At 32.5% G+C, this 18,255-nt stretch overlaps 1 protein-coding gene across 1 annotated transcript in view; it reads right to left on the bottom strand.

Moving 5' to 3' along the window:
* RYR3 (ryanodine receptor 3) overlaps positions 1-18,255 on the bottom strand; it is a 196,236-nt gene that overhangs the window by 29,751 nt on the left and 148,230 nt on the right. The window contains 11 exon segments of the mRNA XM_054515025.1: positions 766-875; positions 2,447-2,543; positions 6,501-6,613; positions 7,450-7,581; positions 8,729-8,788; positions 9,245-9,415; positions 12,412-12,426; positions 14,282-14,302; positions 17,259-17,351; positions 17,457-17,544; positions 17,855-18,095. Coding sequence (XP_054371000.1) covers positions 766-875; positions 2,447-2,543; positions 6,501-6,613; positions 7,450-7,581; positions 8,729-8,788; positions 9,245-9,415; positions 12,412-12,426; positions 14,282-14,302; positions 17,259-17,351; positions 17,457-17,544; positions 17,855-18,095 — 1,141 coding nt within the window.

An 18,255-nucleotide genomic window follows, 5' to 3' on the forward strand; every position in this document is an offset into this window, starting at 1 on the left:
AAAGAATTCATATGCCTACCTTTTTTATTAAAATGTATTTTATTAAAGTAGCCTACTTGAAAAGCTATTAATCTTGAAAATTGTGTCATGAAGGACTTCTCTTATCTAAATCCAAGTCTCTAAGTTTTTACTCAAACAATTTAAAGGTATATTTGTGCATTCAACTTAGTCATTTTGGGTCGTCATTAGCTGTTGAAGGTGCAGAAAAGTAATATGGAAATATAAATTAGAATAATTATAACTGTTAGATGGCAAGATTTTATTAGTCATACAGAAAAATTATATGAAACTCTGGAATACTCATAAAAATCTAATCATTCTAATCAACAATCTAAAATCAAAACAGAAACTGGCAATGAGATTCATAAACATCAACAAAACCTCTTCTGACTTACACTGTGAAATGTAATGAATATCAAAACCAAGAACACACATTTATTAATTACCAGGAGAGACCAGGGCAAGGTATTCTGATTAAACCTGCAGTTTCTGTAGAATTCATATTTCCAGGAGAAGTCATGCTCAATCATTTCTGCATTGGGTATTTACCAAGCTTTTAAAATGTCAAAAATAGTCAATATTTATCTCAATGTAAAGGTTATACTCAGTTTAAATACAGGAAAACTCTAATGAAACTAAGAGGGAGAAAGGTATTCACCATGTACAATAATGAACTACACTTGTTTAAATCCATTTGGTAATGTTTCTGAAAATTCAGTTACTGTGTGCTTTTATTCAATGGGCTTTTCCACACAGCTCTTTTACCTTCTCTCTGTAAGAGCACTGCGACTAAAATAGAGGATAATCTGATGAAGTGGATCAGGATGCTTTTTCTCAGTCTCTTCTTCTTCTTCTTCATCTTTTTTTGGAGATGTCTGTCTCAAGATTTAGAATATAAAAGTTAAGCTTCATAAGCAAGAAAAAAAAATCAGTAATTAAGCTTAGGAAAGAATTTCACTAATTTTATTCTATTCAATTTACATTAACTGCCAGTATTAATCTTTTTCAGGAGTTTACAGCATAACCTGTATGTGCCTGTTTGTTTCTGAAGAGATAAGAGTACATGGTTTTTATTCATTATTTTTGTAACTTTAGAATTTTCTCATTTGCAAGGTATTGAGAATGAGACTGGGGAAATCTTGGGGAAGCCTTATTAAAGAGAAATCATGCATCTCCAGTTGAATTGAAAGGAAGTTCTAGCTCAATTATTTTGTAGTAGATACTAGAATAATTTTTAATAACATCATCAGATACATCCTATTCAGCACCAGCCACAATCTTTTCATATATCATTTCCAAGTAACCTTGGTTCAATTAATGCTCATTATTGTAAACTTCAAACATTTTTTGGCAGTTAAAAATATAACATAGTCAGAGCTGGCCAAAGATCAGATTATTACCCTAACTTACTTGTGTTATCACACTTTTGTACAGTTACTAGTTATTGTAGATTTATTGTAATTACAGTACTTATTTTAATTATAGAAGTTCAATTCTCTAGGAAATTTGAAAGAATTGCAGGCACTGCTTTGATTAATGGCCTCATTCTTTCCTTTAGCAGGAAGCAACAAAGTCAATCAGACTGACCATATAATTTTCTAGAGCATGTGAAGAATGACCCTACCCATGGCGGGGGGGGTTGGAGCTTGGTGATCTCTATGGTCCCTTCCAACCCAAACATTCTGTGTCTCTACAATATCAGTAATGGCTCTTTAAAAAGCACAACATGAGTGCTTCTGCTAACACTGAAGCGCTTCCTAATGCATCTTCATGTGATCCAAGAAGCTGTATATTAACTTTCCTGGTGTTTAGAGATTGGGGAGATAAGCTCCTTGGAGGTATTTTTGACAAGGTAACTACACAGAGGGAAGAGAAAGAGCAGTAGGCATTCTAAACTGATGTTCACTACCAAAATCCTGAAGTTTATCAATCACTTTTATCAAGAACACAGGTAAACTGCATTTTTGCTGAATACGAGTGCATATATTTACTTATCCTTATGATGCATCAAAAAGGAAAACAGCAAAAATAACTTGTATCAAAGCTGAAAATGTTAAAATTAATTATGCATAAAAAAATTTAAAAGGGAAAAGGATCAATAGTATCAAGCTTTAAAAACACCCCATAAAATAATATATACAAACATAGGAATTACCATAATGACAAGAACAGTCTGACTGTTCATCTAATCCATTTTTCTTTCCAAGAATGAGTATCATGTAGCTCATCTGAAGGCATAGATCACCTTAATGCACTTCAGTGTGCATCAAAGGACAATGTCTTTTTGACCACAGCAGAAAATGACCTTATGCTCTGAAGCATAAGGATTAATATTTTATAAGTTTATGCATACAGTACACAAAAATTAAATATATTTTATAATAGATACATAGAATACACACTGAAGCGGGCCTTGAAATAAATGCCCAGTTATATCAGTACTTACAGCCAAATCCTGAACTAGTTTCTCCTCAAATGAATATTCCTCTGTTTCTATCCAAAAGTTCTGATAGCCATTGAGGAAGAGGTTAATAGAACGGTGCCTGGGGGGGTTGTGAAAGTGAGATCAAGAGGGGTAAAGGAACAGAGTATAACAGCTCAGATGGTTAATGGTTAGTAAGGATACTTATTTGTACAATTCTGATCCTCTGATTGGTCAGTGAAACAAAATGCAAAACGTAACTAACATTCAGTGACAAACCTGCAGGTACTTTTGAGCATTCTTACTGTTTTTTTATACACATATGTATACATTACTGTTTATTTTGAAGGCTAAGAGAGGCCTAAAATACATTATACATGAAACGGCACAACTGATACCTTAATGCAAGCATGAGAAAAATACACACTTGAACAGACTGAGAATGAGTGAGTGCGGTATACATCTACAAGGTGCAAATCCAAATTACTAGATTTAGAACATCAAGACAGCAGACACTGGCCATCAACACCAAAATAACTATCAATTGCTTTCCAGCATAGTATCTAAAGACAATCATTGCCTTCTTCCACAGAAAGAAGCCTAATCTCAACTTCTTGTCTTCCAGTTCTAAATCAGGGCAGTATTAGCATGTCCTCAAAGAAGTTGCATTAGAAATATAAAAACCTGCTCTATAAAATGACCAATTTCAGAAAACTCTAAGTCATATTAATTACTACTGTATAGTATACATTAATTTAACTTTCCACACAAAATAAACGCATGGCAATAAGACTACACATAATAATGGCAAAATAAATCTGTCTTCACAATATTTTGGGGAAAAAAAATTTTCTGAGCTGCACTACATGAGGCTAGAAAGGCTGTTCCATGCAGCCTTTTCATTTACTTTTATCAGTTGCCACCAAAAAGAAGCTATAAAAATGCGCTACATATACACCATTAAATACCTTTTAAATACAATGTGCACACAAATCAGTATTTTATAATGGAATAGCTGTTGAGTCAACACTTTAGGCTCACTTGCTGACACTGGTGCTGTTTTATTATAAAATTTTGAAAACTGACCAATCAGAATCCCCTCTGAAAATTGTACAAATTCATGTTTTTATGATAATATCAAATCATGGCTGGGAAGGAAGAAGTGGGCGCATAAGCAAGAGGCTCTCCACAAGTTACATTACCGTTAACTTGAGTATAAGCCTGTCATACTGAGTTTTTTCATGTACTTTTTCCAGCCAAACACGTTGAAAGGTGCTCAGGAAGAAATTGCTAATTTTGTGTCTGAAGAAAAGCATATAGGTTTTCATTGAAGAAAGGCACAAGTTAAATTCAATAAAGTAGTCAGATAGAATGTATCGTAAACCGTGCTTGAAAAATTCCCATGTACAACTTTGCTGTATCTATGTGCATATACAGATGACAGACAATAAGACAAAGTTTTTTCAAATTAATTTCCTTGAAACATCAAACATAGACACATCTCAGAGAAAACACATCACATAACACACTTTTTCAAAGCCATGTGCATTCAATAAACACAAAGCATGAAGAATTAGTACTTCCTAACTTAACTGATGTTTAATTCATTGAAAAATATATATTTTTTAAATATAGCAATTTGTTTTGTATCTACAGGGACTTTTCATCAAAAGGAGTTCTCGGAATATTTGTGGCAGAAGTTAATGTAATTTTTCGGTGATTTAACAAACACTTTCATATCAATAGACATGTCTGTTTCTGAAATATATTACTGAAATTCCTAAAAACTGATAGACATTACAGTGAGTTTTGCAGAAAATTATCTTAAGCTCTGAGATTAAAATTAAACTATACTGAAAGCCACCTAAATATCTGGAAAATTTTCAAAAGAGTAAGCTTATTATTTACTGAAGATTTATCTTTTCTAGGATAAAGGAATGGTTAATACCATAATATTTGTTTACTGCACTTTAAATTAATTGATTCTAACATCAAAGAACTAACACTCCCAATACAAAGCTGCAACTAAAATGAAGAAATAGACAAGATAGAGGGCTGCATTTTAAACTCTGGATCAAAGAGATTTAAATAGCTCCTAGAACAAATCATACCCCACTTGAAATAATCTCCCTAGGGTTCAGGCATGTCTGAGAAACACTGTCAATTTAGATGATGGAGATTGTTATAATAGTGTGATAGCCTTATTTTCCTGTCAGGATCCTATGATTTATCTAGGAAAAAAGTGACTATAAGCTAGTGAACTTTAAAAATTTGGTTTGAACCTGTCAGTTGAACAATATACCCAGAAGTTTGCTCATGGCAGCAGGATCAGGATAGATGACCTTTAAAGGTCCATTTCAACCCAAACTTTTCCACGACTTTAAGATTTTAAGTTTTAACTGTGTTTTCACCCTTGTTTGTTTTGAAGTGCAGAGAACACAATTAATTGACAAAAATACTTTTATGAGGGTTCATTTTTAGCAACTACAAAATGAAACAGCAGGGTAGATTTGCCTCATTCATATTTAAATTAGGAGTAAACTGCTCCACAAAATCTACCAAAAGTTTGAGAACAAAAAGCTTGAGGAAAGTTTTTAACACAAAAACATTTTAAAAAAATTACAGACATGTAAATGTTCAATTTCAATATGGTATTATTCCATATTTTATTGAAAATTAAAAAGTCAAGAATTTAAAGATTCGTAACCCACTTTGCCTCTTGGCAAGCATTCTGTCAACCTCAAATATAAAAAATAAAAGTGGGTGATTTGTAAGGCAAAAAAAGGAGGAGCCCTTTTAACATTTGGGTGGTCACGCATTTATTCTGAACATTTTAAGAATTTATAAACACAGAATATGGTTGTGAAAAAAAAGCTTGCTCACAAAAAGGTTGTACTGAAATGGTATTTCTTCATACCACTTCCTCTTTTTTGCCAAACACAGCTCTTGAAGATGCAAGGATTGATACTGGGTGGTTTTTTATGTTGTATTTAATCCTTTCCATTTTTTTGGTTCTTTAAAGATGGCCTGGTGGTAGCATAATAATTCGAGAAGTTATTATAGTCTAGAACTACTCATTTCTGCAAAGGAAGGTTGTGAAGGTTGTGTGCTTTTTATGGTATAAACTGCCTTTTTATTTGTCCTGTGCAAACCTAATATTCCTCCAGTGTGTTAGTGGCACAGCTACAGACCTTCAGCTAAAGACCTTTACAGCAAGTGTGTAAATTTTCTTTAATAAACAGATTTTAAAATCCAACACAACCCTTCAGTTAAACACTTTGCCAAAAATCTTTGAATAATAATATTAAACACAAAAAGTGAAAAATTGCAGAAGGAGAGAAGCAAATCTAATTAAACATGTGCTTAACTTTTATCTGAATAAAACTCAGTTTTTTTGAGAAGAAACAGAGTAAAGGAAGTTACTCCAGTGATATATCATCTTATTACTCTGCTTAAAGCAGTAGATGGATCAAGGCACAAGATGCATTTTATTTTGGACTTTGTGGTATCTGCATTCAACTGGAATAAGAAGCAGAGTAACATAGAAGTCTAAAATATCATTTTGCAGTGCTCTCTGCACTGCACTGTCCCAATAGTCGCTTTAATTCATATAACATTCTGATGTAGTAGCTGAAGATTGGCCCAGACAAGCTACAGAGCATGAAGTGTTCATGTAAGAGGAGAGGAAGAGCCATACAAAATTAAAAAAAAAAAAGAAAGAAAAAAGACAAAACACAGGAGAATAAAGAGTAAAAAGAGCAACAAATCAGAGACAAAAAATGGACAGAAACAGCAACATCTAAATGGTTTTCACAGATTCACAGATAAATTGAGGAACTATACAGAATAACTGACAAAAATGAAGCATGTAATTCTTATGGTGTTTTCCCACTCAGGTTATTTGCCATGAGATGACTGCTTTGCTCCTGTGAGGAATTAGCTGATGACTTATCAATTCTTGTCTCTTAAAATTACATACACCTAACAATCAACACCTAGCTAAACACACAAGCAGTGTTTTCACTCAGTAAACAATGCAAACCAAAGTTATGAAGAAATAAACCTTTCAGCCACTTACCTTGGCAGGTTGTATAACGGTGCCATTCTGAAACATGCAACAACAGCCCTTTTGCGTTGTTTTGACAGGAGTTTGTGCCAAACAGCTTTTTTTGATCTCAGTGGCTGTTCAACCTATAGGAAAATACCTTCTAGTATATGCAATGGAAACTTTTCAACTTTCATCAAAAAATTTTCTATACAGCTAGTGGTTAGGTAGTTAGAAAAGTAGAAAATGTTACCAATGCTCTGCATCATCTGAAAAAAATGTCCTTTTGGGGTTTTATTATTTTATTAATAAGGAAAAATACTGGGGACCTTCTATACAGAAGTCTCTCCATTTACTCAGACAAGAATATTCAAGATGTTAGAATACCTCGTGTGGGACTACTTGGTAAATTTCAAAAGTTGTTATTTTTTCTGTTTCTAACAATGCATATTCAATTGTTCATGTGAAGGTATTTCTGTGTTATATAATTTGTGAATGGAATGGATTAACTTCATGTAGGAAGAGCACAAATTCCTTTATTTGAATTGCATCAACTGGATGAACAGGCAAGCAACTCAAAAGTTGCTACAGCATCCTATGCTGCTGAAATAGGAGACAGGCTAAACTCAATATATTAAAAATAAGTGCACAAGCAAACATCTCTTCCTAAAATCAAAATGGTTTTCTGCTACAGCATGGAGATAATTTGTGTGCTATACTTCCTATGACTGTTCAAGCAGTTTTGCAGAAATATATCCTGAACTTTCCCTGCAGCTAAATGGAGGCATTTCAACAGATTACATTGAAAACTTTCATATATGCACATCTGTATGTGCATTGGTACTTGCATGCACACATGTACAAACCCCTAAGTTTTATCTGGACTCTTTAATGATGGCAGTCACTGTACTTGAAATAATCTCTGCCAGGAAAAATCTCTGTTTTTCAAAAATAAACACAGTATAGACATTTGGCTTTTTACCTGCTCCAGATGATACAGAGCAGCTGATATCCTCTGCACACGCTCCACATTTTTCTCAGGGTCAGTAGGTCCATCACTCTTTAAAATGTCTTTGTACAGATTTAGCTGCCATTTCACAGCTGGATCATCAGACTGAAACCCAACATATTTAATTCATAAGCTGCTGAATGAAGGCAATGAATTTGACCGACACTACTTCTACTCCCATCATATAATAAAGAAGCTTATAAATATTCCCAATTTCTGTCCCCTTTCAGACCAAATTAACTAGCTAGCTGCTCAAAAAATGGCATTGATTCTATATATCACTGGGCAATTGAATTAAATTCTTAAGCAAGGTTCTGTATTTTTATTTCATGAAACCAAATAAAGTACCTTACAACTTATTTATTCCTTTTAACTCCATTAAAAATAAGGAAGCAGATTTAGTACTGGGATTGAGTTCAATTTGCAGAACCTTTGTACTGAGAGTGTAAAGCTGTTTTTTGGAGTCTGGAAAAGAGAGCTGGAATTTCAGTAGGTGAAGAGTTATAGCCAAAGTTTTTGGTTTTTTCTTTTTTTTTTTTTTCCTTAAAGACAGAAATAGGAAAACCACATTAAAGTACTTCTTGTGCTTATTTTAATGTATGCAATCATCAATTTATAGCAAATGTACGGTCAACTTCCATGACAGATAAGTGAGTTACTCTTATTGTATTCAAACACTGTAGGCAATGATCTGAATTATTTTTAATTTACAGATTCATGAGGACTCCATATTGGTATTACCTTTGACTGTGTATTCAGCATATTAATTGTAGGAATATAAATGTACTTGTAAAACTCACAAGTGCGAAAATGACAAAGCTTTTAATATTTTATTATAGTCACTTCAAAATGTATATATTTTTAGAAATACTTAATTTAATCATTATTGAAAGCTAGATTCAAGCAGAAAAGCTGAAGTAGTAGAGTTTCAATTTTATTTTCTTCTTGGATCAAGTTGTAATTCGAAGTAATTAGAATTCTAAGTAATTAGACCTTTAAGACTACCAGTATCTCAATTCTTCACACTTGTCCCATTCTACAGATCTTCCAGAAACTTGACTATACCAAACAAAGCTACAAATAAGGCATTTATTGCAATGAAATATCAGGAAGAATAATTTTAAAATGGAAACGTTTCTAATAGCTTTCTGGATTTTTTTTTACTGTATCACAAAAAAACCCAAAAAACCAATTGCACCTTCAGTGTTTTGAAAGCGCACATTGGCATCTAAGACAGATTTTTCTATATTACCTTTTCCTGCAAGTGTAAGTTGTTGCGTAGGTGTTCTTTGACTTCCTCATCTGTGTCCCTCTGTAGAAAGGTAGAAGTATTTTTCAGTTCAGATTATGATTCATTTCACAAGAACTTTCACAACATAGAACAGCTTATATTTCAACATTGAAATTTAACCTCTTTTGCTTTCAAAGTATGTAAGATACCAGGAGGAGCAAAGGCTTAATTTAACCATAAAACAAGGGTTAAACTTTGAAGGGAATTAAAGCTAACTAATTGTAGTTCTGTATTTGGTGCAAAAGAACATGATTATATAAAACTGCACGTGGTATACAAATGGAAAATAACAGGGAAAGTATGGCACCTCTATATACACATTTTTTTTTAAAAAAGCACAATAATTAGCAGTTATAATTGCTTATAGTACACACAGATATTTAATTATATTGACTGCTTAGATTTCTATGCTTCAAAATTAATTTCAGAAAGTTCTGCTTATTTTTGTATTAAAAACTATTAAAAGCACACACTTACATGGCTGTATCTAGTCTTAGCCAAAGAGATGAGCTCTTGGTCTCCAGGAGTGCACATATTCAAACCAATAGGAAGCATCTTTTTAAGTGCAGCCACAATCAAGGATGTTTGTATGGAGTACAAATCCCCTCTACGTTTTGATTTCTTCCTCTCTTGATCTTGTCCTCCAGACTGTAAGTTAAAAAAATTTTAAAAGGGGGAAAAGAAAAGAAAAAAAGAAAAATTACTTTAATTTTCTGATCACACACTTCTCCAACACGCTCTTTCCCTTATGGTCCAAGGAAACTATGTTCCTGATGTAGTACAAATAATTAAAAATGCAGCACTATAGGAAGGGTGTATAGGCTTGGTCAGAAAATGTAAAGGAATACTTTTGGTGTGCACCAGTGCAGAAAATGCAGTAAGAGTAATGTGGTAATAGGAGTCACACACTTTTGTGCGCATTCATACGTATTATTTTGACAATACTTACTGGATCTTACCTTTCAAATCAGAAACAACCCTACAATTAAAAGCTGAATCATTCTCAGGGGACACTATTATTTGTCCAATGCTACAGAGACAAATTTAGGATGTTTACCTTTTTGTAAGAGATTTACATAAAGATAGTTATCCAGGGTCTGAATGAATGAATATTGCCTGACTTGTCTCATCTGAAAAACAGTATTATTTAAAAGGCTTTGATTCAATGTTATAAAGTGCCAATTAACTAGTGCCTCTGGGAAAGTGCTGCCCCTTTGGCTTTGGATAATATGAATAAATTTGGGACAAAAAATTTAAAATTTTGTACCTTTGGATATCATCTTTAATAGGAAAAGGAAAACAAAAGAGACAGAAGTAAACAGCACAACAGAATAACATCTGCCCTATCTTCTTATGACAGACACTGTACAACATATTTCACATCCAACTTTTCCTTTATGAGACAGAGAACCAAAATCTTTCAAACAGACCCCTATATTTAATGAACACACAGTAAACAGCAACAACATCAAACAGCCCAGTTCTGAATTCTGTACCCAGATTAAACTCCTACTTATACTCAAGGGGAGTTTTGCTAAGATAAGATTTCAGGACTAGGCCTCCAGGCTTGTACAACACTACAGAATTACAAATGCTTTCATTTAACCCTCCATATCCTTTTCCTTCTGTCAATTAGGATTTACAAACTACTGTTCTTATAATAGATTGTGTAGTTCCACATAAGGATACAGCAGAATCCATTGCAATTCATTATTTCCCAATTAATGCCTCACTATTATCACAGTAATCACTGGAAGAAAAAAGGCACTGTATGTATTCTATTTAGTGATAAATTTTGGCAAATTCTGTCTTCTAGATGGGAAATCTCCCTGTACAGATCTTGTGTTAAGTATTTTGAAGTGTGAGGGAACACGCAATGGATGTGGCTTCCTTTCTTAAGGAACTAACAATTGCAGGAGAGTACTTGGCCTCAAAGCTTTGCTTTTCAAAGTGCCTTAGAAATAGTGATGCAATGGCTTTAATAATGACATTATTTGTACTCTACAATGACAGCAGACAAACAAATCCCACAATGTATCACTGTACTCCAGTGGCGTCACTATGCATCTTAAATAAGGAATAACCAAATATGTAATAGATATATTTTTAAAAGAAAAAAAAGGGATGGGAGGCATCCTGGTTTCTGCATCTTTTATGCCAGTGGACATTTTGCACATCCAATTTTCTTTATGTTCATATGAAATTAATAAGATTGTAAACCTTAAAACTGGAGAATTTTCAAAACATGAAAAGAAGACCCATTCTGCCTTTGCCGTAAATTCTGCTGCCTGTGAATTCACTTCTCCAGCTGCTAAATGTATAAATAAAGTCACAGACTGAAACCTAAATGACAATGGAATTTTGTCTCTTTCAGTTCTAATATGCACCTATGTACACACCATACCTGTATTGTATATGTAAAGAGCATTAAATCAGATATATTTTGTGCTAAAAGGACCTCAACAGGAGGAATGATATACTTTGGTTGCCTAAAAGCATGTAATAGTCTTACTTGTTTGAGGATTTAAACATACAAATAGATATTTCTGAAAAAAAATTCATATACCAAAACCCAATTACAGCTTCTTTAGTGGATTAATAATAACTAAATACACAATGAAAAGGAAGAAATAATTTATTTACACTAAAAAATCAGCTAAAACTGGTTAAGATTATAGGTATAATATTTTCTGAATTTCCATCCCCTTTTGAGCTTCTGTTCTTTGAGATTACTGTGAGGGCAGCCATTAAATCCTACTCTGTATACCTGGAAAGTTTGACAACAGCAAAGCATGAAATCAGGTTATTAGTTTAACAGAGCTTCTCCCTTTTTAACTCATGTCTCCAGTTTAATTGATTAAAAGCTCTTCACAGCATCATGTATGCTTCTCAGCACACAATGTAAAGGGAAAGATGAAAGGATTTATGCTCCATTTTGTTGCTTATTCTACTTCACCCATGAAGAATGCACCATAGGTCAGAAATTACTCATCTATTTTAGAAATTCATATTAAAAGAAATAATATGAATGATGCAAAGGAAAGTGACCTATAGTTGACTGAAGGAAAAGAAATCTTCAAATACATTGAATACATAAAAGAGATAAGTGTTATTCTAAAGCTGTGTCACACCTCACACCTTTAGTAAAAACCATTTTACTTTTGGAAAAAGCTAGAATTTGAACAGTATATCTTATTTAAACTTACTTGATTTAATACAATCTTCTATTCACCTACAAATGGGGTAGAGGTTATAGCACATTTCTCTCAAATATTCTTCTTGAATATCATAAGCCAAATACATCTTTCTAATTACTCTACTTAGACATTTCTTTTACAATGTCTACTTCACTATTTTATCAAAAAAATAGAATGCAGAAGGACAGCAGAGGCAGAATGTACATCTAAAATATTTTTTAAAAGGTGGCTTTAGTACATTTGCACATTAAGCAATATTTAGGATTGCCAAAGGGAATTTTATCTGCTCTGGTCAAAGACCGCCACTTTAGCTGGGACAAAATTTATAGTAGGTGGAACCTGGTGCTTCACTTTGTGACGCCACTGCTATGATCAATGGAAGGAGTGCTTGGAGCCTGATCATCTCTAAATCTAAAACAAAGACACATCATGCACTTTGACCTGTACCTTTACTTGCATGGCCTGTATGAAAGAAAAATAAAGGGGAAAAAAAAGCATAAGTAAAAGAGATGAAAGGATGATAATTTTACAAGTTTCTTATAAACTTACTCAGCTTTATGAGGACAGTAAAAATACAGTAAGCTCATAGCTAAAACAATAGACTGTAAATGCATAACCAAATGAGATCTTAGTGAAATCAGCTTAATCTTTATTGAATGATTGAACTTCTGAATTTCTATTGCTGTTCTACCATACACTTCCATTTGTTGCTTTCACATTTAAGGACATCCAGCAAGTTAACCTATCAATACACTGATTACTGCATCTCTTCCCAATTTCGTTAAAAGAAGAATGGTGTCTGGAACTCTGGATAATCCAGTAATGAAAAATATTCACATTTTCACAAAAATAGCTCTTTCTACCTCTTTTCCCCACCAAAATATATTTGAGAAAAAAATGTGTTTAGAAATCAAACTATCACTGCCAAGGTATAGAACTTAATTTACAGATCTATTTTCCCACTGCATAGCTATTTATTCTTTTTAAGACAGCCTGAGAGAAAACTTTAGCTTGCATCTCTCAGCAGTACCCATTTTGAAAACAATATTATAAACTCAGCTGTAACTCTCATACATAGAGAGGATTCTTACCATTTATTATATTAATACTATAAATACACTCAAATAAATATGTATTCCATAGTCAACATTATATTATAATTGTGTCAGAAATATTAAGAAAATAATGACAAAACCATTTATTTATGGTAAGATAAAATAAACTATTACTGACCAGAATCCTCAACCAGGCATAGGAAAATACTATAGAAAGCTTTTGGTTAAAAACAAGCAGAAAAAAACACATACAAGCCCTCACTTCTGTCATTCTGCCCTAAAAGTAACTTCATTTTCTTGTGATACCTGAATAAGTTTCAAAATATTGATGCCAAAGTATTAAAATCTTTTTATAGCCTACTCAATTCATATTACATAGTAAGAAAAGCAGGTACAAGTAAAGAAAAGCAAAGGACTAATATTCAAATTAAGTGTCAGAATCTTAGCATCTTATAATATTTAATACCTTGAACAAATAGCAAATTTTATTTTAAAATTTCAGCTGTGTGAAATATGTAGATGCTGCATAGACATGGCTCAGCAGGTATATACATATATATATGTATGTATACACTAAAGGTAAGGAAATGTTAATTATATTTAATTTATTGTAGCTGACCATAAAAATAATCCACTCCTGATTTACCTCAGATATCAAAGAAAATGTATTCTATGCAATTGAAATACTGTCAAAGAGGAGATCTAGAATTCCTGAAGAAAATACTAACATAAAATCCTCTAACTATTGTAAATCTACAAACAATGTGTACTACATATTACAGATGGGCACAAAAAACCATTTTGTTTCATAATAAGAACTTGCATTTTATGATGGCCTCTGACTTCTATAATAGGTTTACTCAATCTATTCTTAAGAATAGATTATAAAAATTAACGAGGGCAAGTAAAAAAAAAACTCCAGTAGGATATGTAAATGTTTAGCAACTGAAGGCATATATCCAGCCACACATTCATTTAGAGTCCAAAACTGACACAGAAAAATAGCCCACATACAATTATTATGTACATGTGAATGTATACATTCAGTCTTCTATTCCAGTTAACTGACAAACACTATAGGACATCCTTTCCTCTGAACCAAAAGTCTATTTTATCAAGAAACCAATGAAGGGGTCCAAAATAACAGACTAGTGGAGTTGAATGTGTTTAAATTCTCCATTTCAACACTTCTATCACAAACCTGGTATTTCAATGTGATCTAAGTTACCAGTCTCTCTCAGACTAGAAGTTCTCTAACTTACCATTCCCCTCCGAGCATTCTGCTGCCATATTTTTAGAAAAGAAAAATTAAATTCTCAGCTGTTAATACATTTATTTGAAAAGCTAGTAACAAAGTTAATATAGTATAATAAAAATACAATGGATACTTAGTTAATTTCTTGATTTTAATGATGAATAGTTTGTTACTATGGAAATTAGCTACCAATAAGCAACATAATGCTACTCCTTTCTCCTCTGCTTTCTTTTATGGCATGTAAGGATATAGAACCTTCTGTACAGGATATACTACACCTTACACTCTGATAGCACCCCAGTATTTTTATCAGGAACAACACTGAGTCTCTGTTACCTAAGGCAGTCTGAGATGAGCCTGGGCCTTACTCCTTTGGGGGACCACAAAATGCTCTGTCCTGGGCCCACTGTCAATAGCCAAAGTTCCTATTCAGTTTTCTATACTTTGTCATGCTTGATAAATATTGGATAGATAAATATTGATAAATATTGGGTAAGATTGCTTCCACTAGAAATAATGTAAATAAAGAGGAATAAGTGATAGAGAGGAAAGAGCTAATTATATAGCAAGTAAACTTGCTACTTTTTGAGATAAATGCTAATATTAAAGCAAGAAATTTTAATGTTCCCTAATGTAATGTCCTCTACTGATCAATGTCTAAGGATAGAAATAAATATCAAACCTGCAAGAAAACCTGAAATTCAGTTACTTAGAGAATTTCTTGTTTCTTTTAACCTATGCAGTCTTAAAAAAAGCCAACAAAACGGATGTAAATCTATAATTTATTGGATGTGCTGGATTTAGACCACTTATATTTTATATTTTGAAATATTAGCAATTTCCTGCTTAGAAACCATATATAGAAAACCAATACAATCCTTCTAAAAGACACTTCATATATTTCTTCATGGTATTCAAGTCATCATGAAACAAGCATCTAAAATATCAGCTGTTCTGCAATCATGCCTGCCATTACAGTATCATATTAATAAAATATTCAGTCATTAACAATACAGTATTTTCTTTCTTTCTTTATTAGCAGTAACCATGCACAGTGTCCTGGAACACCATAAGTTGACATTGATTTGCTTACAAAAAATTATATGCATACAAAATCCCCAGAATCTCTCTGTACTATATACCCACGGAATAAAAACATATTTACATATGCATCTACACCCCTGTTACAAATATATTCATACAATTATTCATACACAGTATATTTGCATACTTAAATATACACATTAGGCATTTGAAAATATAATCTCAAAGTCAGATTTGGGTAATAGAGATTCTTGATGTTAAATTCCTGTGATTTTATCGAAATCCACTCCTGATTTACCTCAGTATATCCAAAGGAAGTGTATTCTATGCAACTGAAACACTCTCAAAGCAGAGATCTAAAATTCCTGCAGAAAATACTAATATGAAATCCTCTAAATATTGTAAATCTGCAAGTAGTACAGTAGGAGACCTACCTATTCCTTATTTTGTAAAAACCTGTCTTTTATTCCTGCCATGCCAGACTGACAAAAATATGGCACTAACACTTTACTTCATATTATCCTGTTATCAATACTGAAGTGGGACACAGTTTAGATTAAATATACCGTTTCTAATCTGTGGTGCTAAAAAATGAAAGTACATCTATTTTTTCATCTCTTCAGGCCAGCTGTAATTATAAATGTTAAAATACACATAATAAGTGGGTGTGCAATGATTGCCATATGATAAAAGTACAGACCTACATATTATAGTCTGTTATATTGTGCAACTGCTCCTCAAATAGCCTGGATGTGCTCACTATTTGTCTTGTTAATAAGGATGATACAAACATTCCAATTCTATCAAACAATTTTGATAAGCTGCATCTTAACAACAAGAAAGAGATTAAAAATTTCCTTGTCTCCGAATACAGAATTCTTTATAAAGTTGGACTTGTTTTTCAGTGCTGGTCATGAACTAATGATGAACAGATAATAATATTTTTGCTTGTAAAATTTCCAATATCAGGGTTTAGCTTAGTCAGGTTTCAAAACTTAAAAAATTCATAGGAAAAAAGAAAAAAAAAAGCTTAGGTTTTAAACACATTTTAAAACACATTTTTAAATATAATTAAGAAATGTAATAGCACATTTTATCTGGTTCTCTATTGTTTGAAAGTGGACTTACAGTAGCTAGGTTTCAGGAAAACAAAATATAGTGAAATACAAAACTTTAAATGATACTTCTCTGCTACACCTTCAGAATAGAATTACTCCAAAATCATTATAAATAGGAATAAAAGAAAGGCTTTCTTCAGTATATTTACCAACACGAATTTGGAATTAGACTTCATCTGGCTTTAGCTGAGTAAGGCAATATCCTCAGCTAAGGTCAAAGCAGCCTTTGACAATTACCTTGACAATTTCTCTGTTGTACAGGTAACAAGATGTACTTGGAAGCCATCATATCAGCATCTTGTCATATTGAAAATCAGCAAAAAATAGATTAATGTCTTAATTGATAAGAAACAAGAAAAATGGTGCACATGTAGCAACGCTATATATATAAAAAGGTATATGTAAAGAGATCTGTGCTCCATCAAAGCTGACAGAACAATACAGAGTATAAAAATATATTGTATATAGTACAAAAATGATGAGGCAATATTTCTTCACTTGCTTTTATAAAATAGTCCACCTTTTTCTTTCCTGAATGTTCAATAACCCATACTTTATAATACAGCCCATATTTTCTTATATGTGCAACTTTTCAAATCAAGACTTATTTTAATCTTGTGTCTTTGCGTATTAGCAGACATTTAGTAAGTAATTCTAAGGTACAGAGACTATATTAGTTGTCACATCTGTGATCAAGAAGCAAAACTATTTTTCTTCTAACAGCAGAGTAACTGCAATCTTAGTAGATTTTCAGAGCCTTCTTTCAACATAATAAACACACAGTGTAGATTTACCTGATCCACAATTTTTTTATTAACTTACTTTAGACATCTTGCTCTTGGTGTCTCCTGTTAAAAATGCCAAATTGTTGATTTCATTCTGAATCACAAAATTTTGTTCTTCTCTTTTAAAATTCTAAAAAAAAAAAATAAATCATCAGAAGTTTAACTTATCTGCATGTACAACATTTATATTTAAAAATAGAATGAAATTAAAGGAAAAGTGCATATTTTATCTTACATGTGATTTACACCACAGGATAAAAACTTCAGCCACCATTCGAAAGAGTTCATCAGAATCCGCATCTGGTTTCTTTAGCCAATTAGCTCTAATTACAAAAGTAAGAGAAATTTAAAAGAAGATACTTAAAAGAAGACAGTTTAACATAATGATCCCTATTTAATATATCATGTAACATTTTTCTAGTTAATCTAGGAATTTGCATGTGAGCAAAAGGTGTGAATTAAAGGTACAGCTTTCTTTAAGAATCTTAAATTATTCAGGATTAAGATTTAAGAATCTTAAAACATGCAGGATTTGATTCTCACTCTAAGTGAACTGTGTTCCTCCTGATTGTCTGATCATAGATTCCAGTATATTAAGTAATAAATATGAGTTTAATTATTAGGTTTTTTTACCTGTTGTTGTCTACATAACGTATCAACATTGGATAGAAGGCATAAAGGTCTCTACAAAGTACAGCAAACTCATCAAGAATGAGTAGCTCAGCTTCTTGGGTGTCATTTTTATTGTCTGCTTTCAGTTGCTCTTCTTCCATCACTATCTTCATAGCTTTTTTCTTCAATTTATCCAGTGTTGGAATAAAGTGAGATCTGAGAAGATCAGGTCTGGCTTTGCTGATGATGGGTTGTGCATAAACTATACATGAAAATATAGATAATTCTATGATTAATGCATAACTGGTGTTTTTCATTGTATTAACATGAATGTTGAAATTCTAGAAACAGTAAAGTTTATGGGGCTTCATAAATGTTACACCATAAAATTATTAATAAAACGATGAATGCAGCTTTATAAA

This window comes from Molothrus ater, chromosome 6 (assembly GCF_012460135.2).
Source record: "Molothrus ater isolate BHLD 08-10-18 breed brown headed cowbird chromosome 6, BPBGC_Mater_1.1, whole genome shotgun sequence".
NCBI classification, from domain to species: Eukaryota; Metazoa; Chordata; class Aves; order Passeriformes; family Icteridae; genus Molothrus; species Molothrus ater.